Genomic DNA, 25,450 nt, shown 5'->3' with positions numbered 1-25,450 from the left:
AATCCACATTTATATCAATTTTAATTAGAAAAATAAAAAATAAAAATCCAATGGTGAATTGATAATGTTACATTAGCGGAGAATAATGGAAGAAAGACAAGAGAATACAAAGTAGCATTTCTCATTTAAAAAACGGTTGTTAGTTCATTGAGCTTTGTTATATTTTTCCTAAAACTTTAGAGAAATTATATAAATACATTTCTTACACATCTTATTTTTAATCTACTAAAGGAGATGTACAGGGATGGAGCCAGACATTTTAATGGGAGGGCCTTTTATTATTATTATTTTTTTGAAGTAGGGGTCAAAGTATGAATAAAATTTAAAAATATAAGTCCATGTCCTCTCATCTAAATGGTCATCCATGTAGTATATATTATTTCAATTTTTTTTCAAAAAAAAAAAAGAAGCAAATTTTAAGGAAATTAAACATAACCCAGTTTTTTATTTTTTTTTATTATTCCCTTGAAATTAAAAATCAATAAGCAAAATTGAAAATAAAGTTTTTTTGGTAAAGAAGTAAAGAAAATCACTGTCCAAAGATTCAGGAAAGGACAAATAAAAAATATTAAAAAAAAAGCCTCAGTTTCTATACTAAAATTAAAAATTTTCAATTGGATGAAATTGTTCATTTCTTACAATGCTTTTCTTGAATGACATGGTTCTTAAAGCTAATATTCTTTTACTCAATTTGTTAGAACAACCACTATAGCTAACACAGTAGCCCATTAATTGTTATACGAAACACATTATATTATATAAAAAACCCATTCAACTAAACATAATACAAAACAAATGAAACGTATTTCTTCTAAAATTTGTAATGACATCTAGCTCTATTGCAATGAATTGCCATTTTACACTACATTTTCTACGCATCTTTAGGAAATCGTGCTTTACCAGACGTGTGACTTATCGAGTCCACACTTGTCTTATTCCAATGCATTGCTTTATTAAATCCATTTCATTTACTTTCAATAAAATCTCTATAACTTTATAAAGCTCATTCCATTGTTACTCTTCTTAGACATATCCATTGCAACCTGTGAAATATTATAAGAAAAAGTTTTGACAATGAAGCTATTGCCATAGATGAGATGAAACCAGTTGAAAAGACGATAAAAAGAAAGGGGCTAAGGGGATTAAAAAAAAAAATTGTTGCTAAGGGCAAATAGCCAAAAAAACTTTATATTTTTTATTTTTACATTAAATTTTTTTTCTTCTTAATAATTAAGGGTGAAACATGGCCTATACCGGGCCCATTTTTCCGTCCCCATAAATGTGTAAAAAATGCAGAAATATATATATATATATATATATATATATATATATATATATATATATATATATATATATATATATATATATATATAATTTCTCAAAAATTTATATGGACGAGCCATGTGTTAAGAAAACATCCGTATTATTTAATACCACAGTTTTGTAATTTTTTTTTTAAAAAAAAAAAGAAAAGAAAAAGTTCTCTTAAATGCATCGTTACGTGTCTTTCTCATAAGAATCACGGATTATGATGCACTTGATTTTCTTTTCTAGGAAACTTTTAAGAGTGACATTTCAATCTCAACCACAAACGGACTTGATGTTCCAAAAAATTATATTATTATTTGGCTTAATATTGTAATTGTTGCTGACTAAGATGGGATAAAGAAAAGAAAATTATGTCTGGTGACATGGTTTTTATCATTTTTTTTTTTCTCAATTCACCACTAAATTTACGTGAATGTGGTATTACAAATTTACAGATTTAATGGTGGATTTGCACATCTTTTCTACGGAGATGAGTAAGATAATAAAACCAAATATAACTTCACTTACTACCCCTGATCTTTTATAATTTTTACAATCATACCTTTAAACTTTAAAAAATGTCAATTTAATATATCAATTTTTCAATTTCACCAATTCGTTAGGATTTTCCATTAAATCATTTCAAATTTTCAAAATATTCTTTTTTTAAAAAAGTTTCATACACGGTCATTTTGCAAATTCCGTTTAATCATGACTAACGCCTAAATCTTTGTAATTTTTTTTTCTTCTTTTTTTGCCTAAAAAAAATCTTATAAAAAATGATGGGTATTTTAGAAATTTTGACAACATCCATTAAGATATAACAGAAAATTCTAACAGGGGTGGAATTAAAAAAATAATGAAATATTAATACATTAAATTGACATTTTTTAAAGTTTATGAATATGATTGTAAACGTGATAAAAGATAAAAAAAAAAAAATATATCAAGTGAAGTTTTCACGAGAAAAAAAAAAAAAAAAAAAAATCTTGCATGGTTAATTAGTCCAACATCACCATAATCTATTGCACGTGTATTTTTGCTGCATTTACCATATGTATTTTTAAATTACTAACAATGATGAAATAATGGTCAAAATGTGATTTTTCTTATCGAACTAAATGACGTATTTTTCAATTTTATCTTAAAACTATGAATTGTTTTAAGGTTAAATACACATTTGGTCCTTGAGTTTTAAGAACTTTATTTTTTTAGTTCCTAGTTTCAATTCGGATTACATATAATACTTCAATTTTGAGAACAGATCAAATTGGTACCTCAATTAAGTTTTTTATTTAAAAACTAACGGCTCGCCACGTGTCAATCTTTAAGGTTGACATGTGGCACTATATAAAAAAAATAAAAATTAAAAATCTTTAAGAATTAATTAAAAAAATAAAAAAACAAGGGGGTGGCTGAGATTTTTAATTTTTAATTTTTTTTATATATTGCCACATGTCAACCTCATACCGTCAGTTTTTGAACGAAAAACTTAACTGAGATACTAATTTGGCATTTTCCCAAAATTGAGGTACCATCTGTGATGCGAATTGAAACTCAGAGACTAAAAAATAAAGTTGTCAAAACTTAATGACTAAAAAAATGTTTAACCCATTGTTTTAATTTATTTATTGAGTTTTAAATATTTTTAATGCTATCTTTATTTTATTTATTGACATGACATGTTCGGATAATATGTACTCATTAGTAATATGGATATATCATCTATTTATAAAAAGAGAGGTCCCCAAGGAGTAGCTCAATCGGTTGGAGACTACGCCTCAAGAAGCGGAGGTTACTAGTTCGAATCTTCCTCTCCCCTCTTGTGTGGACATGTAAAAAAAAAAAAAAAAATTATAAAAAGATAAATAATACTATTTAGTAGATTTTTATATAATTATTATATAACTGGATGACATGGTAGTAAAAAAATCACTCATTGGATCAACACTTGGTAAAAAAAAAACTAAATGTTGATTCAAGAGCTAATTTTTATTTGTATGACAATTATACATGAGTCTATTAAATAAAATTATTCTTATAAAAATACATATCATATTAGTAACGAAGAATGTTACATGCTACACTCTTATTCTTTTAGACTAATATGACAGTGCCTATCAATATTTCTTTAAAAAATACAGATTTAATGATCGATCGGCACGGTTACGTTAACTTAATATAATGATAGTTAAATCAATATAATAATAGTGAAATGTGAATATAGTATGCAACATTCTCATTAGTAATTATTGTTCATATTCTGTCTATAAGGGGTAATTAGTGTTCTAATAACAATAATACATGATTAAAGTAATGTTCGGCCTGCTAAACCAAAAAATTGATAGCTTAAAAATAAAATAGGATTTAACACATAATATTGTGATTAAAATTGTACTTTGATCAAAGTTAATCTAATTTAATTTTCAGAAATCTCCCGCTCCTCTCATTTTCTTAAAGAATTAAAGAAATAATAATAATAATAATAAAAAAGCACTATTTTGTTTTGGCCAAACAAAAATACTAATTGAAAGACTTCCCAGTCATCTCTTTTTTTTTTTTTTTTTTTTTTTTTTTTTTTTGAAGTCAACGGAATTGCTTATAGTCAATAAAAGAATAAACAATAATAATTAATTTGAGCCCAACTCATACAACATTGAATATTCATCGGCAACTTCCAAGTTTCCAACCTTCCCACTTGCCCTTCCCTGGCTTCCCAGCATCTCCCAAAGCCACACCTTTGCTTTCTCTCTCCCTCTCCAAAATCCCAAACAAATCGCCGGTAGAAATGAACCAGCCGGACCCCGGAAAGATGACACATCAGCAGAAGAAAGAGGTCCAGCTCCAAGGCCCCCGCCCTCCTCCTCTGAAAGTCAGCAAAGACTCTCACAAGATCAGGAAGCCTCCGCCGCATCCGCCTCCTAAACAGCCGCCAAAGCCCTTCCAAACCCAACAGCCACCGCAACAGCCAGTGATTATCTACTCCGTCTCTCCCAAGGTCATCCACGCCACCGCCTCCAACTTCATGTACATCGTCCAGCGCCTCACCGGCCCATCATCGTCGACATCGCCCCCCGGCGCCGGAGACCTCTCCCCGGCGGCGAGGCTTGCCTCCATCGAGAAGACCAGTCCGTCGGAGAGAGACAGGGACAGGGACAGGGACAGCAGTACTGCCGCAGTGATGGATATAATGGAAGGAGATGAGTTTCTAGATTTGGGTGAGGCTTATCCGGGGATATTATCGCCGGCGCCGGCGAATTTGCCTCCGATTCCTGATGGGTTCTTCTCGCCGTTCAATGACCCGCAGAACTTTCCTCTGTTTCATGATCTGAGCCCGGTTTGGCATAATGGGTTCTCGGCGAGTCCTTCGGGGTTGCCCTCGGCTTCTCTGGTCTCTCCATCTCCTTCTTCGATGGACCTGTTACGCAGATTTTTGGACTTTTAGGCATAGCCGTGTGCTACTGTGCTTAAGGAATTTCGGGGAAAAAAAGCCTGCAATTTTGCACAGGAAATTGGTAAAGTTTTTGCATTGACTAACTTCTTTATTCTTACTATTATGTATTCTTTTAGGGTAGTTATTAGTAGTTGAAAGTCTGTAAATGATATATTGCTAGGACCAAATGGGCCGCCACGCAATTAGTTCAAAGTAGCTGGGTGGTTTATGTAATTTTGGGGATTGTTGGTTTTGTTTTTTTATGTTCTCGTCTTGATATTTAATGTGAGGTAGTTGAGGTTGCCTTTAAAATAATAACTTTGGGTAGGTCATGTGGTTGGGAATTGTTTTTTTGGAACACTTCTTTCTCGTGTGTAGAAAATTTGGAGGTTTGAATTGTTGGAGGATGACATAATGAGACTTTTATTTTGTTTATTTTGTCCAAGTCTAATTGAGGTTAGAGTTTGTAGGTACTAATATACGAGAAATGCTCTTATTTTCACTCTTACGTGACTTTTAAAATTATCGTAAGATTAACATTTAATAATGATTCATCACAAATTCAATAGTGATTTTAAAAACTACATCGGGAGTGTGAGAGTAGAAGTGTGTGTAGCATTATTCATAATATATATTTGTTTCGTCTTTGTTAAAAGTATAGCGAGGCATTTGATTTTCTAGCAATTTAAGACCTCGTTTGTTTCGGCGTAAAATATTTTTTAGAAAACGTTTTTCCTATTTTTTGAGAAAACGTTTTTCCTATTTTTGAGCGTTTGGCGATGAGTAAAATATTGGTAAACCTGCATATGTTTTCAATTGATCAAGGAAAATAATCTAGTGAGGCGTAAGATGGTTTACGCTCCTATCTACGTAAACTAATTTGTCGCCGCTTTCCTACACTCCCGGGTAGGAAATTGTGAGAGGACTCTCTATGGGGCTTACTTGTTCGAGCAGGTCTCGGGCTGTCCACAAAGGCCCTTTAACAATTAACTGCCCAAATTGCAATCTAGATGAGCACGCAATTGCATTAGATTTCAATCTTACCCTTTAAGGCCGCCTATTTTTACACTCTCTACTTTTACAACCTATCTTCGTCGTCTCTTTTTTCCTCGTAACTCTTTAGATTATATGAAAATATAAAATATATTTAGTGATTTTTCATATAAATCAAACGTCGAAAAATGTTTTGCGAATCATTTTCAGAATGCAAACAAATAATAAAAAATAATTACTTTTTTTTTGAATTGAAAATATTTTTCAAAATAAAATATTTTATGTCGACACAAATAAGCTTAAGTATTAAAAAAAAAAAGAAAAAAAAAAAAAGAAAAAGGGAGAAGTTATAGTTTGTTGTTTGAGTGATCGGTGTTCCTCAATGGATCCAATCAACTTGTGTCCACTAGAGTGCTTCTCTTGACGTTGGATAAAATGGTCAAAGCGTGTGCCCGTGCGTATAGGTAGGGACGAAAAGTCAGCTCTCATTTTCAAATTAAGCCTTTATACTGTCATAGCACCTCAGGCTGACCTCAGCCAGCCTGAGGTGGTAGAGGTATTTCTTCTTCCCTTTTTTTTTTTTTTTTTTTTTTTTTAAAGGGTAATAATAAATTTAAAAAAAAAACATATAAAAATCACATACTATTAAAAAAATATTTATTTTTAATATGTTAAGAGAGACAACATTTTTAGAGACCAAATTTAAAAAAATTTCTTCCAACTTAATTTTGAAAAAATATGTCCTTTTATTGGTTCATTATAGATATACTCATGAGAACCAACGCACCCGATAATTGTCTGAGACAGTGGAGTGTTTTGTTTTCCTCCGGCCATTAGGTTTTAGAGTTTTTGTTTCCCTCGGGTTAGATCCGGTAGTGGTTGTCGTTCCCCGACAGAAGACTAAATCGGGTTTTAGGTTGGAAGCGGCTCTCTGGTGTGTTCTTTCCGGCGGAGTTCTGACCTGTTTTTTCTTTGTTTGGGTTTCATTCTTTGGTGTCAGATCTGTTCTCTTCGGCGATTTCTTCCAGGACACGCGCCTCACCACAGTGGTCGCCGGCTTCTTCCGGTCCTGCAACTTCTAGCCACGGCAGTGTCGGTCCTTTACGCTCGGCGCGTGGCCTACATGCGCCAGGGAAGACTCTCCCTGGACCGGCGCGTGTGTGTCACAGCTTGTCTTCCATGGCGGGGTTGGGGGGTTTTCGGTGGTTTCGGGGTCTCCTGGCGGTTCTCTGCTGTTGTGGGGTCTTCGATGGCGGCGCGTGTGGTACACGCGCCATCGCCGGTGACGGGGCCTCCGAAGCCGGTCCCGATTTTGTGCTTCTTGTTTTAGGGTGTTCTATTTCGATCTTTTAGTGTTTTCTCACAGTTTGCCTTTGTGATGCTTATTTGTTACTGGACTATTTGTTGGCTTAGGTGCTAGATCTGCCATTTTCTATTTGTGAGTTGCACTGTAAATGTAAAGAGTGGCTCATTGTTGTCCCTGTAACGATTTGTATTGTTCAGGTTGCTGTTTCAAGTCAGATTTATCTGGCTTAGGGTATTGGGGTCTTGTACCTCTTGTTTTTGTCCCTGGGACTTTATTTATTAATATATGATGGCATATGCTATTTTGTTCAAAAAAAAAAAAAAAAAAATCAAGTAAAAACTTTGAACTATGACCAATAATTCAACTGAGAAATTTTTGACTTCTGTGGTCAAATTCAATCATGGAATAATATTCCAAGTAATCGGGAATATGTAATGATGAAGAGTAGGTTAACATGATGATGTTAAATTGAGTTGGACTATATATATACATACATACATACATTCAAGAACAGGACCTGGCCAAATTTTTCATGCCAAAATTCAGCAAACAACTCTGACAAAAGTTAAATCCGGCCAATAAAATCAAACCTAAAATCTGCCACCAGAGAATGGGAAGAATCTGTTTGGTTAACAATAAACCTAAGGTCACCAAAAATTACATTTTGGATGACAATAAGTATTGGATAGAGATCTCCAACAATTTTCTGTCTCGATTGCTAGTAATTCAGACAGAAAATATGAAAGAATTCTTATGAAATCTACTTGCTTGGGCAAGTAAACTCTATAAGGAGTCTTTCACATTTTGTTCGGAAATTACTGGAAATCGGAATCCATAACTACCAAGACCTTACAAGCAATGTCCAGTATACATGCGGGTGGGTGTTGACAGAAAGCCAATAACTCTGATCTGAACATATCATAGTAAATTATGCTGGATTGTCCAACTATAATTGCTACAAAATCTTGAAAAGAACTGAAAAGTCAATGGAAATTCTGCAGAAGTCCAATGTTTTGAAAAGTTATTTACAAATAATCTTTTGCAAGATTTCTATCAGTTCAATTAGATGCTAAAAACAAAAAAAACAAAAAAACTGAGTTCATAATTGCTTTTGGAGGTGCAACTAAAACTTCAGGTTTAGTGATACCAGAACTCAAAACTTAAATTAGAACCCATAGGAGTGGGATTTCATGTCCTTGGCACCGTTGAATTCCGTGTCCCTCCGATCAATGTGCCAATGCTCTCTCCCTTTATGGCTCTGGAGATGTTACCCGGTTGGCTTAGATTGAAGACAACGACTGCATCGATGAAAAGAAACTCATCTCAATAGGGGGCACTTTCTGTTTAATTAAGATAAAGGAACATATACACGCAAAATCATTTCACTCGGCAAATTTTCAAGTACAAATTATTTCTACTTATCTTGAAATCTGATTATCTAAACATACCTGGAATGTTATTTTCTTCGCACAAAGTGATGGCCGTCATGTCCATCACTGAAAGATCTTTCGAAGTCACGTCAGCGTAAGTTAGAGTATCAAGAAGACGAGCATTCGGGTTACGCCTTGGGTCCTCATCGTAGACCCCATCAACATTGGTAGCTTTCAGCACAACCTCTGCATTGACTGATCCACAATTGAATGAGAACAATTAGCTCAGAAAAAAGGAGTTATTAGACTTTAAGACATCATTCATGCTAGACAGGATTTCAACTTTTAGCAATAAATCAATGAAGTTAGATTCAAGAAGTAACTTAAGTTTTAATGACAAACTTGGAAAGGCTTCGAGAAAGTCTTTTGAAAGATTATCACATAGTTGAAAAGGCATATGGTATTAATAGATTAAAGCTTCGTTAATTCCAAATTAGATTAATGTCAGGCTAGCATTTAGTATTAGAAAATATGACATACTTTCCGCACAGCGAAGGGCCGCAGCGGTGTCTGTGGTGAAGAATGGATTTCCAGTTCCAGCTGCAAAAATCACAACCCTGCCTTTTTCTAAATGCCTAATAGCCCTCCGGCGTATATATGGCTCTGCAACCTCAGACATGCGAAATGCAGTCTGTACCCGAGTAGGGATGCCGATACTCTCCATTGTTGCTTGAAGAAATATAGCATTCATGACAGTCGCCAACATCCTAAAAAATTAGAAAAAAGAAAGAAAAAGAAGAGGTTTGTACATTAAGAAAATAAACAGAATAAATCTTTAGGCATCTAGGGACAAGATATCCCAATTTCTAGGAAGGGATCACTAAAGCATACAGCAAGTTTCTTTTCAATTAGCAATAAAAAAGTATTTCAGTATGTCTGTGTGTGTTACAGATTGTAAATACATACTACAATAAACAGATAATAAGGAAAGATATGAGATAATTGTACTGGTACATAACATATGGATGAAACAGCTCTAGTCCAAAACTTCAAGCAACAGTATTCTGCATATATTAACTTTTCTATATGTTCCAGGTTACTGTATGCATTGATGGAACCTAAAGCTCTTGGACAAAAAGAAAAAAAAAAATCTCCAATACCGAAATTAATAAATTGGCCCAGTAGCAACAATAGAGTTATAAAGATATGTTAACCATCAAAATAGAGCTTTGATTTACAACCGAAAGGTTTTATGTGCTGATCAATCCAGATATAGGCATTACCCGATGTAATCAGCAGACGAGCGGTCAAGGCCACTACTTCCTGCCCAGGAGGATCCACGGAAGATATTCCCCCCACCAACAACTATTGCAACCTGAAACATTCGCCCAAGATGATTTAGTCATCATGCACCAAAAGCCAATTTTAGAGTTTCGAATTATTGGGTTCACCAGATTTATCTTGTGAATTTCCAATTGACCTTCTCCCAACTTATTCAGAAATTCACAGAACAGTAGAAACTCCAAACATTTCAACTATTCCCATGTTATGCAAGCACTCTTAGATTATTCTATAAATAATTCAAGAATGAAAACCAATGCTTCTTTACTTTAAGCAGTAAGGGCACATTTGATACGCAGCATGACTATTCCATTAGAAAAATGAATAATTATTACTGAAAATGAAAGGTGGTGGAATAGAATAGTTATGCCTATTTCGTAGTTTGGTGACAACACATGTTCTCACTGGAATTGTATCAAAATTACTAAAATACCCAAAATATATATATATAATAATAAATTTTTTTTAAAAAAAAAAACCTGAAAAAAATTCTTTGGTGGCCGACCACCATGACAAAACCATGGGGGTGGTCACACCACCCCCAGAGCCCCTCATGGTGGACCCCTTCCAAACCTTTAGGACAATACAATTGACTGGTAGGATTCTAATAAATAACTCCTTCTGAGACTAATTCAAACATCGATGGAATGTTCCTGTGAAGTTGGAATCAAACTTGGCTACTGTATGACCTCTATCAATTTCGTCAATATTACAATGGCAATGCCAATTGAGAGTCTGAATAGTGAAGTGAACAGTACAAAGAAGAAGAAAACTAAATCACCACCATCGGGAAGGGGCACCCCCGTGGTTCTGCCAAGGTGGCCAGCCACCCATAGAATGTTTTGTGATTAGTTATTTATTTAGGTTTGTAGAAAAGAAAAAAAAAAGGGTTTTTTTGGAAAATCCATTTCATTTCTCAAGGAATAGGTATTCCTCTTCGTAGGGGAATAGTTGAGAATCGTTATTCCATAAGAATAGCCATTCTATTCCATGAGTCTATTTCACGTACTAAACGTGCCCCAAGTTTTTTTTCCCACTCATTCTTTTTCTAAATTATACTGATTCCTAATAGTCTCCAAATTTTGCACAATTTTTGCAGCAATTAAGAAAATCTGTATCCCCATTGCTTTTTCCATGCTTATGACTATTCAAACATTTATATACACACACACACACACAATTACTACAAGAAAATGCTACCACATGAACTATACCATGAAACTTGTAAAAAGAAATGAAAAACTACGTAAAACACATTTCTAAAGGAAATTGTTGAAGGTTTACCTCAATGCCAAGACGTGTCACAGCTGCAACCTCCCTTGCAATGGACATTGTAATCTACATTGTAACAAAAAAGTCATACTTCAGAAACCACCAAGAGAAGAATACAGTAATCCATTTCAAGTAATATATATTCTTTTTCTTTTTGACCAGAACAAACAATACATGTTTTAGATCCCAACCTTTGGGTCTATATTTTGCATGCGATCTCCTGCAAGCGCTTCACCACTTACTTTAAGCAACACCCTTTGCCATTTATATGATGGTTTGGACATGCCAACTTCATTCATTGTCACTCCAAAGGATGCCATAGATGACATCTGATGCTGCCTGTTATAACAGTCGAGTAAACCAAGGGATAATTCTTATATTATTTAAAATGCTCAATGTTGAAACTAGGTAACATTAGCAAAAAGAGAAACCGTTTAAATTGGTAAATTATCATTTGTCTCAATGCTTAGTTGGAGACAAATGGTGAATTTAAGCACTAAACCATTATTCTAATAATCCTCATGTGTGGATCAAAACTACCCTGAGTGGAATCGAGATTCAAACAAAGGGCCACCTACTCTAGTACCATGATAAATTATCATTTGTCTCAAAAGTCTAAGCTAATTGAAACTGGTAAATTTGATCACTCAACCATTTGACAGAAATATTTCACAATCCAACAGTAGCAAAAAAAAAAAAAAATGAATCCACACTTAGGTTCATCATCGTTGTACAACATCATAAGTAATGACCAATGCTTTTTTCAAACAAGGCAGTGAATCCTCTTAGGAAAATCAACCTTCCAAGTATTCATTGACCATTGGACATTCAAATAGATTTGATGCTCATATTTTCTACAAAGAAATACTCCCTCTGTCTCAAAATTGATGCGAGATTGCAAATGACATGCAGTTTAATGAAACAAAATTAACATAATAGTCTTTCTAAAAATGGCCTTAGGTAGGCTAAGAAGGGTGGGGTCAAACTTGAAAAAAAAAAAAAACAGGCAGTTTTAAATTTAAGGATAATATGAGAAGTTAAATGGACAAATGCTTTCATCTTTGGAAGCTCACATTCTCTTAATGCACCACATTAAGTACAAAGGTGCCATCCTCCAAGCTTCTAAAAGGTTAAACCGTCCCAACTAGCCTCTCGAAGATGCCAACAACTCTATTATCCTTCTATGCATGACCCATTCTACACCAAATAGGCGGAACATCGAAACCCATAATTCTCTTGCCACTTCATAGTGAAGAAGAAGATGATCTATGGACTCCTCACTCCTCTTGCACATACAACACTAATCCACCACTAGACTTTCCTCTTCCTCAGGTTATCCAAAGTTGCTCTGAATTAAATTATAGGGTTAAAAGAGAAAACCTCCACTTAACCTCCACTTAAGTGCTAATCTGACCAGCAAAAGAATCGAAAAGCTGGCTGACTGAGTGCAATTCAACCCTAGTATAAAAGCGTGCGTCCTTTTTCAAGGTTTTGAGAGATTTTAGCATTATTCATTCCCAACATTCATGTCCATTGGTTATGTAAGAAAGTAAGTTTAGTTTTTTTATTCAGTCAGCAGACACTTGCAAGTTAAAGTATTGTAAATAAAATTGCTCATGAAAAAATCGATATAGGATATGTTTGCTGCCCATATCCATAACTCAAATACTGATCATAAAGCAAATATTACCTGGATATATGTTTCCACAAGTGGAAAATCCCTTCTTTTGCTCCATTAAAGGAGCCAGCCACCTTCACTAAAATCTGATTGATACCATCTTGCTCCACACGCACAGAAGATGCTAATGGGGGAAGCGAGATGCTGGATATTCAACCATTGGCTGTTTTGGGGGATCAACTAGGGGATAACTCTATGTCTACGGAGTGAGTAGTAGAGAGGGTTAAAGGCTTCTGTCAGGTTGTAGGTCTGTCTTGTGCTGGTTTTGAAGATAAATTGATCGCTTTGTTTAATGATATTGGAGCACATGTTATTCCAATGGGGTGGGGCATGATAATAATTTAAGTACAAAATTAGGGAATTGAGGACAATGTGAAGCGAAGAGATTGGAATGTTCGGTAAACTACAATGGGAAAGGAGGTCAATCGTCTAGGTTGGCTAGAAAGGGGAGGGTTAGTAAATGTTGATTATGAAGCCCAAGATAATTTCTTGGAATGTGCAACGCCTGAATGAGCCTGAGAAAAGAATGAAGATTAGGAGGGTGTTGAGGGAATGGAAGGCTGATATTGTGTGTTTGCAAGAGACTAAAATGGAGGTTATTAGTAGGGAGGTGGTTTGTAGTGTTTGGTGGTGTATTCATGTGGATTGGGTGTATTTGGGTTCGAGAGGGACTTCAAAAGGTATCTTGTTAAGGTGGGACAAGATAGTGATAAAGAAGGTTGAGAAGTGTGTGGGGAGGTATGTGGTAGCATGTGCGTTCCGAAGTGTGACGGCGAATTTTGATTGGGCGTTTGCGGGTGTTTATGGGCCTAAAAATGATGGAGTAAGAAGAGGGCTTTGGGATGAGTTGGCTTGGGGAGGGGGGGGGGGGGGGGGTATTAATACAGTTCGGTCTCCGTGTGAAAAAGGGGGGAAGTGAGGTCATCACAGGCAATGGTGGATTTTTCTGATTTTATCTTTGAATAGGGTCATGGATATTACAATGGTCGGGGGGAGATCCACGTGGTCCAATTGTCATGCTTGGTCAAGAATTGATCGGTTCTTGCTCTCTACATAATGAGAGGAATATTTTCCAGAGGTCACTTAAAAAAGATGCCTCCCTCGACTACTGTCAGATCATTATCCATTGTTATTGGATTGTGGAGTGGGGAGACGGGGTAGGGGGTCTTTTAAATTTTAAAATATGTGGTTGCAAGTAGAAGGTTTTGAGGAGCAAGTTAAGAGGTGGTGGGGCTCCTACATTTATGAAGGTACGTTAAGTTGTTTTGGAGAAAGGTGGTGGATATTAAATATGGTAGTACGAGGGGTGGTTGGTGTTCAAAGGAGGTTGGGGGTCCTTTTGGAGTAGGAGTGTGGAAACATATTAGGAGGGGTTGGGATGCTTTTGCAGCTCATATGAGATATGAGGTCGGAGATGGTTCTAGAGAATTGTTTTGGCATGATGTGTGGTGTGAGGATTCACCTTTAAAGCTTATTTTTCTAGAATTGTTTACTATTGCCTGTGGTAAGGATACATGGATGGCGGAGAATATGCAGAGACAAAATGGTTACATTTTGTAAAATATTTTGTTTACTCGCCTGGTACATGATTGGGAGGTGGAAGTGGTCTCTAAATTTTTTTTTTTTTTTTTTTTTTTTTTTTTTTTTTTTTTTTTTTTTTTTTTTTTTTTTATAAGTAATGTCAATTCATTAATAAAGCGTAGATAGGCGAAACCCTAATACATAGGAAATATACAAGAGTGCTCCTAATATGAACGAACAGAAAATAAATTTAAAAAATCTGTATAAGTAAAAACATTCAAGATATGCTGAGATGCTATCCAAATATACAACGTGTTGAACAAACGCTTTCTTAGTTCCACCATCAATGTCTCTACATCTTCGAAGTGTCGCGCATTCCGCTCCCGCCAAGTACATCACATTAAATCACAAAGGAACTAACTGTCAATCTTCATTTGCTGGACCATATCCAAACTACGCACCCCAACTAGTCAACAATTCTAGCACCATTCGTGGCATAACCTACTCTACCCAAATAAAGTAAGAATGTAACTTCATAGATCTCGGGCAACTTCGCAAAGAAGTAACAAGTGTTCTATTGACTCCCCACTTTTTTTACACATACAACACCACTTTAACACCACAACATTCCGTTTTCGCAAATTGTCATGCGTCAAAATTTTACCTGAAGCTGCTGCCCATACAAAAAAAGCCACCCTTGCCGGAGCCTTAACACGCTAGATACTTTTTCATGGAAATGAAGGGCCATCTTTCCTATTTAACACTTCATAATAGGACTTCACTTCAAATAAACCACTTTTGGAGAGGTTTCAAATTAACCTGTCATCCTCTCTATGTCGAACCAATAGAATAAAGCCGAGTGAATAAAGAAAGTACCATCTCCATCTCCCAATCCTGAACTAAACGCGTAAAAATAACATTCCACTGAATAATTCAATTTTGAACAACCAAGTTTTTTGCCACCATCACATCTTTATTCCTCACAATACTAAACAAATCTGGAAAACATTGCTTCAAAGATCTCTCCCCACACCATCAATCATGCCAAAAACTTACATGAGACCCATCCCCAACCTCAAAACGAACAAAATTGCTAAACTTATCCCACCACCTCCTAATATGTTTCCACACACCCATTCCAAATGTACCTAACACCTCTTTTGAACACCACCCACCCTTTAGACTCTCAAATTTGACATCAATCACCAATCGCCATAAAATTTGTTGGATTCCTTCGAGAAGGAAATCATTTGAAGTGAAGTCTTACTTTAAGGTATCATCTATTCCTATACATTCTTCGTTTCCTTGGAAGAGTATTTGGAAAGTAAAGGTTTCTCCGAGAGTTGCTTTCTTTGTGTTGACGGCGACTTTACGGAAAATTCTACCTTTGGATAATTTATGCAAGAGGAATATTATTGTGATGGAGTGGTGCTATATATGTAAGACTTGTGGAGAGTCTATTGATCATTTCTTCTTGTGCTGTATGGTTGCTACAGAATTGTGGAGTATGATATTGCAGTTGTTTGGTGTTACGTGGGTTATGCCTCGATCAGTGATAGAGATGTTGGAGAGTTGGAGGGGACAAAAATGCAACCGGGTGATGGTGCCCATTTGGAGAATAGCTCTCCCTTGTGTTTGGTGTGGTGTCTCTGGAAGGGACGGAATGCATGCAGTTTTGATGATTGTGAGACTGGTTCACTTACTTCGAAGAAGTTGATGATACAAACCTTGTTTACGTGGAGAGTGATGCTACATTTTATGTTTGATTGTTCTTTTCCTGTTTTTATATATTTGTGTTATTCGTTCTTTTTTGGTTTAGTGGTATCATATATACATCCTATGTACTTTGGGTTGCGCCCCTCCGCTTTTTTCTTCTTCTTTTTTATTTTTTTTTATTTTTTTAAATGTACTTTACTTATAATAAAAAAGAAAAAAGAAAAAAGGTTTCCTAGGCAATCATACCCTTAAAGCTTAAGAAAGCCAATGGAATTTTATTGAAGGCAATTTACAAAAGTCACACTAGCATTTTGATGTGGGTGTCAATTTGGTCCCTACACTTCGATTTTAATCAAAGAAATATGAAATATCCCTTTTAGATAAATTTAACGGAAATTGATTATTCTAAATCTTTGGCTGAAGTACTTTAATAAGGAGTTACTTAAATTACATATACTCAATGAATATGATTTCAAGAGTACAAGAATAATCAAGAGATTAAATCGGTAACCCAAGAATTAAGAGATAGTGAAATAAAGTGACAGTATTTTTCATGACTTTAATTTCAATATGTATATTTCATAGAAGGATCAAATGCAATTATAAGAAGTTAAGGGAGCTTTGAATTAATCAAAATAAATACTAGAGTGAAATTACAATTTTTAGTGGAATAAATTGTAATTAATGATAACCTAGAATAAGTCATGAGATGACAAGTGTCCTAGGCCCACTGGAGCTAATTTTATTTTTCCTTTAAGTCTCTTCTCAAGATGATTATTACATTTTAGGGCTTGACCTAAATGGACAAGGATTAGGACTCCTAGTGGCCGTTTATATGGAGGAGTGAGACTAGATTTTCCTAGTTCTACTTCAACTAGGATTTTTATGCCTACATAAAAGGGTCTTGTGTGCATAAGAGCCATACTCTTTATCTCAAAAATCAGAATTGATAAGACTTTGACTCTTTGAGGTCTCAAAAACCCAAGTAGTGGTCGTGCAACACCAAGAGAAGATCAGCCAACTTAGCCAACGTACACAAGGTATGTGTTCATACCATGCAAATTTTTGTTTTAAAAAATCTAATGCTATGCATTTATGGAGCTTATTTCTTGGGGATCTTCCACTGTTTCTGATGTGATTAAATTACATATATGTTCCCAACAAATATCAAGTGATAAATTGTAACTAATCAAAAGAATATAAATCATATAGGACGGTTGAACCGTAAAAGTGCCTGACCTTTTATTCTTGGAGTGCCACTTTCTAGAAACCAGGTATGATATGCTTAATGTGAGACTTTATTCTTCTTTTTTTGTGATAAGTAATTCATTTCATTGAAAAGCAAATATGAGATTTTATTCTTCTCATATTCAGTATGTCTTCTAAGAATACACAGCTAACCAATACTACAATCTACGGTGGTAAGCAAGTCATTTAATAGCACAGACATATCATCCCTGTATTTTAATTTTAGAGCCGTCTCTCAAAGTTTTAGCTGATGGAGAGACATTAGGATTAGATGGGAGAGGCTTTCTGGGTTTGCAGTAGGAGACGGTAAAAGGGTTTGCTTTTTGCTTGAAGTATGGTCTAGACTCTAGAGAGGACCGGTTGCCCTTATCATCATAATCATTAATCACCATCCTTCCATATACATACATATCGATGACAGAATGCAGAACAAAACAATTCAATTCTAAAACACAAACAGGTACACCACTCACACAATCAGCTAAATCATCGTAACAGTGAAATAATATTTACCATGTATTGTTAAAGAATACCAAAATGAAACACGAATACGAAGCACAGTGCACAAACATGAAATAAACAAAGAACAACATGAAAGGAAAACGCGATGTCCATCATGACAAAAAGAGATTTCCACACAAACCACGCCCAATTCTTTCCTACTTAAGGACGACCCAGAATTCCTTAATTCGAAATACACAAAGAAACAAGGAGAATCAGCTGCCATCCATACCTCACGTTAACGGGGTCAGGGGTAGGAGCCATTCCAGAGGAAGAACACTGAATCACCAACCGTCCGTTTGAGGTCGGATTACCCGCTACCCAACCATGGTAATGGGGCTTGAAAGGGCTCAGAGATGAGATAGTAGATGACCAAGATGATGAAGACAAAGATGAGGAAGAGATGGTAATGGGAGAAAGAACGGGAAAGAAGGAGGTGGAGATTGCCATTAGAAACTGAAACTCCTTATTATCAGAAAAAGAACAAGAAGGTGTTTTTAGCTCTGCCGCCAAGCCAAGCTCTTGCTTCACTTCATGCGCGTGCTATCTGGTTTTCTTTGTGTTTCTCACAAAAGATAATTTATTTATTTTTTTCATTTTTTTAAAAAAATTCTTCCTTCTTCCTTTGTCGGGGTTTTCTCAGAGATAACGTCTTTTTCTCGAGAAAATGACATTTCGTTTTCCCATTAAATATCTCGTGCGAAATAAAAGCCAAGGCCCAAGGACAGCAGATGAGTATATATCTTTCTTTTTGGATTCTTCTCTTTCCCCCGTTCTCTGCTTATCACGATCTAAGGTCCATTGCGTCAATTGAATTTGATCACACGGTCCAAACTAAGCCACATCTTTTTAAATCCAATCCCACATTGGGGTGGCCAATGGCCATCGATCCGATTGGGGAGGAAAACCCCCCAACTATGAAGTTGAAAGCAAATTTTCTTCCGAGCCTGTCCTCATTCTAAGAAGAGTGATATTATAAGGATGATTTATGTTTTTTTTTTTTTTTGTTTTTTTTTAAATAGTTAATATAACTTTTAAAATTATTTGATTTTGATTAATTTTAAATTCATTCAAAAAAAAAAAAAATTTAAAAATCATATTAATCTTAGGATGACTCAACACCAACAACTTTCTAGAACAATAATAAATGGGAACTCACCTAGTTTTTTTTTTTTTTTTTTAATGGGAATGTCCGAATTGGCTACAATTCAATATCCTCCGCGTCATAGACAGCAAACAACATGGAGATCGGCGAGGCTGAACAAATGTTGTGGAATTTGTGATCTAGAATGTTGGGTTATGGGCTGGCATGCCCAAATGATCGAAACACCGAGCCTATTGGGTAGTGATACATGTACAATAAATACACAACTCCAAGACATATAGAGTGGGGTCCATATGTGTAAGTCCCACTCCAATGTGCCTTGGAGTTGTGCACTTGTAGTGCACTTGCTGTAATTCTAGCATTTCTTATGATAAATATAGAAGTAATTACATTTTTCTCTCATAAACTACCAGCTTCTATCAACATGCCTTCATGAATTGATACTCTCACCACCCAACCCATCGAACTATCATTTATTTACCAAAACCCTCATTTTGTTAGTCAACCTCATTAAAAAACTTGAAATGACACAAATACCGTACCTTTATAAACAAAATTTACATATAATACTCTAAAATTTGAACATTTTTTTAAAAAAAAAAAAAAAAAAAAAAGAAATAGTAAAAGAAAGGGGGTGGCTGCCATCCATTTTTTTTTCCTTTATTTGTTATTTAAAAATAATTTTTTTAAATTTTAATTTTTTAGGTTTTATATATTTGAATTTACATTTTTTTTTATTAAGAGTTACACGTGTCATCATACTATTGATGATGATGTGGCATACTAACAAAATTCGTTAAGTGTTTTGACGAAATTTTACTGTAGGGACTAAATTGTTATTTTGGCCTACCCCGAGAATCTTTGAATTATTTTTTATTTTTTTATACCACAGTGAGCGATTTGTAATTTAGGTCAAACATATAGATTGATTTTGCATTTATCCATTTTTTTTAGTTAAAGTTTTTTTTCTTCAAAAAAAAAATTATGTTTTAGTTTTTATTTAATTATTATTTTTTTAGTTTTTAATATTGATATATTTTATTTTTTAAATGAAATTTAATGTTTAAAGAGAGAATACTCCATCCGATTTAATGAGATTCCTTAGCAGCGGGAGTTTTCGTAAGTAAATGATAATTCGATGCGTTCAGGTGATGAGAATGTCATTTCATGAGGGCATGCTGATGAAAGCCGGTAGTTTATAGGGAAAAAAAGTAATTATTCTATAAATATATTAAGATAGAAAGTCAAAGTATGAATGAGAATATATTAAGATTGAATATTATATTAATATATATATAAAAAAAAAAAAAATAGTATCCATTCAGTGTTCACAAAACATTAAAAAAAAAAAAAAAAAAGAAGTTGTTTCATCATATATTTTAATTTTCAATTCAAACACTTATCAAAATAGAAATTATGCATTCTTTAGATTTTGAAAATCATCTATTATTGAATCTGTACAAAATTTTGCAGGAATTTCTCTTTGGATGTACAACATCAAAGAATTAGTTAAAAACTCATCTTCAATTTTGTTGTGAAGCTTAATTTTGACAATATTTATAACTGAAAATGCTCGTTTTGTAATTGCATTAGAAACATGAGGAGTAAGTCAATGTTGATTCCCTTACTGCGTTAAAAACTCTTTTACATTGCTATGTGAGTTATTGCTCATGTCTAATTATTTTAATGATATATTTTGGGTTGTTGCTCATGACAGATTTGAGCCTTTAAGGTTTAGGTATAAAATGATTTTTGTTATAACAAGGATAGGTGCCTAACCTTTTAGCTTAATTAATTTAGCCCAAATATATTAATTTAGCTACTTATATTATAAATAATAATTAAAAAAAAAAAAATCAAAAGGGGGGAGAGGGGAAGGGCCAATATCAACCCTTCCCTCCCTCTGACTCTAACTACATGATTTATGAGTAAACCATGCACTCTTAACTTTAAGGATAAGTCATGTTTTAATAAGAGTAGATGTGGGATGAATCACCCAAGAAAGATGGTTTATAGTGCAAGAACCGACCGGAAAACAGTTGAAGGTAAGCCACTATAAAAGGTTATTGTTGGCAGTCAGGTAAAAGGGACTTTTTTTTCTCTGCCCAAAACTTTGTTCATTAGCAATTTAACGTGTACGTTTTCAAAAAATTTTGTTCACTTAAACATCGGAGTTATCCCCTATTGATACCCTTTGGTAGGCTTCATTGTTTATTTCTTTTCTCTTTTGCAGGTGAGAATTGGTCAGTGCTCGACATGAGAAAAGCTATTCTAACGGTTTGACACCATCTGTTGGATCACAAGAGAACTATACTAACAGTTTTTTTTTTTTTTTTTTCAATTTTATTATTTTTAATTAATTTTAAAGATTTTTTTTTAATATAGTGCCACGTGGCAGACCGTTAATATTTGGACGGAAAATGTAACAGAAGTACCAAAGTAGTAATTTTTACTCCTAAACTCATGTCCACCTATGAAACAAATGAAAACCTAGGTACTAAATTTAAAAAAAAGCTTAAAACTCAAGTTCCAATAGGGTATTTACCCCTAAATAGAAAGACCAATTACAATAAGTTCATATTTACAAACCCTTTGTAATGGACACTTCCTTGCATCAAGCAAACAACTCGCTTGCTCTTAACACAGTTGTGACGTCCCACATCGCCTGGGAATGAGGATGTGCTTATATGTATAAATGCACCCTATATGACACAATGCGTTTTAAAACCGTGATGGCCATGAACCGATCAGAACTCCGCAGTTAAGCGTGCTGCTGCGAGAGCAATCCCAGGATGGGTGACCTCCTGGGAAGTTCTGTTTGGGGAGCCAAAAGCGGACAATATTGTGTCATTGGGGGTGGGTCGTTACAAATGGTATCAGAGCCATTGCCCAGCCTGAGATGGTGGGAGCGTGCACAAGCCCAAGAGGGTTGCCGGCGGGCACTCGCTGGGATGCCAAGAATGGGGTGATCCCATGAGGGTCGCCAGCGAGGACGCTGGGTCCCAAGGGGGGGTGATTGTGACGTCCCACATCGCTTGGGAATGAAGATGTGCTTATATGTATAAATGCACCCTATATGACACAACGCGTTTTAAAGCCGTGATGGCCATGAACCGATCAGAACTCCGCAGTTAAGCGTGCTGCTGCGAAAGCAATCCCAGGATGGGTGACCTCCTGGGAAGTTCTGTTTGGGGAGCCAAAAGCGGACAATATTGTGTCATTGGGGGTGGGTCGTTACAACAGTAGCTCCATAATCTCATGCAATTCTTCTACAGAGTTTCCTCTTGCAATCTTGAAACTCGAATAGCTAAAAGCTTTTTGTATAGAAATGGTTTGTATGGTTTAACCAAAGAAAACTCTAAGAGAGAATTAGCATGCATGAATGGTCTAGGATCAAAGAACTCCCTTAGAACACTGAAATATGGTCTCTTGGTCACATAATAATTGTGCATAAGAAGTCCTTAAATAGACTTGAAAGTCTTGAGCTCCAAGAAGGAAATCAAAATATGATTTAATGCAACTTCATGTCGTTCATACGAGCTTAAGGTTACATCACTTTTTAAGTGAAGAATCAGTTTACAAGTTCGACACTCTCGAATTGGACTGCAGACGAGTCATTCTATAAGAGTACCTAAGCTTGTCCCTACGAGATTAAGAACGCCCCTGTAAACGAGTAACATTGCCAGTCTTGAAATTGTTCAATCCACATCTCGTTCCTGCCTTACTACAGTCAAGATTGCAAATGACCAGAACTGCCAAGCATAGTTCAAACGAGCTGCACTGCCCATCTTCAATTCCATATTGCGAATGACATTGTGGATGAGTAGCACTACCAAGTTATTAATAGTTCTTCAAATCCTCGTTCATATATACGAGATTGCAAATGAGACCGCGAATGAGCCTTACTGTTTGTCTTGAAAATTTATTTTGAATCAACTTGTTCGTATCAGCTGGCTCACCTCGTTCGAACTTGATGAATTATTCAACTTGTGATTTTTCTTGAAAAGAACAAATACAACACTTGTCAAAACTTATAGAAATTATATCAAAAGTGTTTTGAACACTGAATTAGCCAACCAAAAATCTAACAACTTGTCAGATTATGATTGGACTTGACGTGGCATGCCATTAAATTATTGGACGGAAGGTGGACCGAAATACCAACTGCGTTTATCAAATGCTCACAAATATTACCATTTGTGATAGTTTTTGAAACCGAAGAGTCTGTTTGACTTTGCAATAAACTACCGGTACTAAAAAAGAAATTAACCAAGAAATAATAATAATGATGTGCATGCAGGCTAGAATCAAGATAATTAGATCTTATATCCAAGTTCGATATACGGATCTAAATGTTATAAATAGGTTCTAACATAATGATGTTATTCTTACTATGAATTAGCTAAATTGATATGTAGATTATGTGAAAAAGTTTACACATGTAGATTTGGCTAAGGAACTGAATTAATAGAAGAAATCTTATTGATCTCTAAGAACTTCAATAGTTGGATTTGACTAATGAATAATAATTCATATTAATAATCGTATTGATCTCTCAAAATAGAATGTTATAGATACTAGTAAAGTATTAAGGCTATGTTTGTTAAAATGTTTTGTTTTATGTCTTTTGTTTTATTTTTTTATTTTTAAAAGCAAAATCATTAACAAACAACTTAAAACAAAAATAAATAAATAAAAATTGTTTTCATCTTTATATTACATGCATGAAAACATTTTTTTTTTTTTAAAAAAAAAAATACACTAACCAAAACATATTAACAAACGAGTAGCTATAAGGACTAGAGTTCTCCTTGTGTCATCCCAAATATCATGTGGCTTTTAAAATTACTATTGATTTTAAGATGATCATTATTGAATTTTGTTTAATAATGATTTTAAAAGTCACATGGCATTTGTGAGGACACAAGAAAGACTTTTATCCGGTTTAAAGAATTACTCTCGACAAACATACATGTGGCATTAGTTTAATCCTTAAAATCATTCACATTGGCCTAGCCCAAAAAGCAAATTTAGGTGAAAAACCACCCACATTTGGCTCGCTAGCTATTTTTTTAAAAAAAATCGCTAAGCTACTATAGTGCTTGTACGCTCATCAAATTTGGTGAGCACTATACACTCACCATACTTTTTAAAAAAACATTTTTTATTCTATCATTCTCTCTCCTCTTAGTTTTATTTTTTGTTTTGTTTTGTTTTAATTTTGTTTTGGTTTTTTTTTTTTTTTGGTTGCTCTCTTTTCTCTTCTCCCTCTTTCTTTTTTCTTCTCTTAAGCATACTCTACCTCTTTGCACAAATTTTTAAAATATATGACCGTTAAAATAAAATAAATTTTTAAAAATATGACTGTTACAGAAGAACAATTTTATTTATTTTTTTTAATTTTTTAATTTTTAAATATGACCGTTAAAAAAGAAAAATTTTAAAAATATGACGGTTAGGAAAAAAATGATTTTTTAAAAAAATATGACCACTAAGAAGAGACGGAATTTTGAAAATATGACCGTCGTTAAGAAAAGATAAATTTTCAAAAAACAAATTGTTGGAGAAAGAATAAAGAAATTCTTAGAGAAAAAAATATTTAAATAAAATAGTGAAAGTATATAGCTAAAATAGAGAGTGAGATGTACGTATATGTTTAGGAAAAATAGATAGCCAAAATACAAAAATGTGATTTTTTTAGCTAAAATGAAAATGAAATTTGTTAAGCTGGATTTGAATGTGTGTGTGTGTGAGAGAGAGATGGAGAGAGAGAAATATGCTATGTACTATATTTTTATTCAACAACTATCTCATAATGCCGATGTGGCAGTCCAAACCGTTAGATTTTTTTTTTATTGATAATAAGTGATCCATGGGTTAGTTGGAACTGACGTGAGTTAATTGTGAGATAAAAATGTGATATATATATATAAAATGACCTTCATCATTCGAGCAAAGGTACCAGATAATATTAAAGTAGTGCCTTCCTGTGCCAATTATGAAATTTCTTGCCTTGCCAAACTCCAATACTCCATGGTTTCTTTACCACTCACGAGAAAAATTACCCTGTATAAACCTTTAGGCACCTTCCTTACCTTTATTTCGTTGAAACTGAAACAAACAACAAAAATCTCTATTCCCCGATTTCCCCGTCTGTTTTTGCCTATTTACTTGATATTTTCCACATACCTTCCACCAACAACTGAAAGAACCTGCCAGTCATGAATTTAGGAAAAGCTTGAGGTCTTTACTTTCAGACCATACTGGGGATTGCAGGGCAATGTTGCCACCAGTTATATATGTCCACCTGCCTACTTTGAAAGTGTAGGTTTTACTTCAGCTACAAGCCACCAAGTTAGGCCAACCTGCTTAGAATTGTCAGAGTATACTTGAGCTCCAAGCCTCCGAGATCTTCTTTATCATTTGATATGGTTACTTCCACTTGCAATAGACACTTGGTATAACATGCATAGTTTAAATTGAAGGCAAATTTTCACCCAATAACAAATATATCAAAGTCTCTAAAGTTTTTAGAGATCAGTGCAAGAATCCTAGTGAACCATGCCATATCAAAATAGTGAGGAAAATTCGTTGGATTACAGAAATTATAGTCTATTACTTCAAGGCTCACAAAGCAAGAAAAACGAGCATACACCTA

The 25,450-nt window shown here is 34.5% G+C and overlaps 2 protein-coding genes across 2 annotated transcripts; one reads left to right on the top strand and one right to left on the bottom strand.

Moving 5' to 3' along the window:
• Positions 1–3,973: 3,973 nt before the first annotated feature.
• On the top strand, positions 3,974–5,176 carry LOC133857691 (protein MKS1). Its single transcript, XM_062292998.1, has one exon. It carries the CDS (start codon positions 4,097–4,099, stop codon positions 4,751–4,753), a length of 657 nt encoding a protein of 218 aa, XP_062148982.1. The 5' UTR covers positions 3,974–4,096; the 3' UTR covers positions 4,754–5,176.
• Positions 5,177–7,566: 2,390 nt separating this feature from the next.
• LOC133858102 (uridylate kinase PUMPKIN, chloroplastic) lies at positions 7,567–18,268 on the bottom strand. Its single transcript, XM_062293549.1, has 7 exons — positions 17,920–18,268; positions 11,215–11,362; positions 11,036–11,089; positions 9,694–9,785; positions 8,951–9,177; positions 8,489–8,665; positions 7,567–8,338 (listed from the first exon to the last, which is right to left on the bottom strand). Exons 1-7 carry the CDS (start codon positions 18,135–18,137, stop codon positions 8,229–8,231), a joined length of 1,026 nt encoding a protein of 341 aa, XP_062149533.1. The 5' UTR covers positions 18,138–18,268; the 3' UTR covers positions 7,567–8,228.
• Positions 18,269–25,450: the final 7,182 nt, after the last annotated feature.

Source organism: Alnus glutinosa, chromosome 14 (genome assembly GCF_958979055.1).
Source record: "Alnus glutinosa chromosome 14, dhAlnGlut1.1, whole genome shotgun sequence".
Classification (NCBI taxonomy): Eukaryota; Viridiplantae; Streptophyta; class Magnoliopsida; order Fagales; family Betulaceae; genus Alnus; species Alnus glutinosa.
This window is presented reverse-complemented; position numbering and strand designations above follow the sequence as displayed.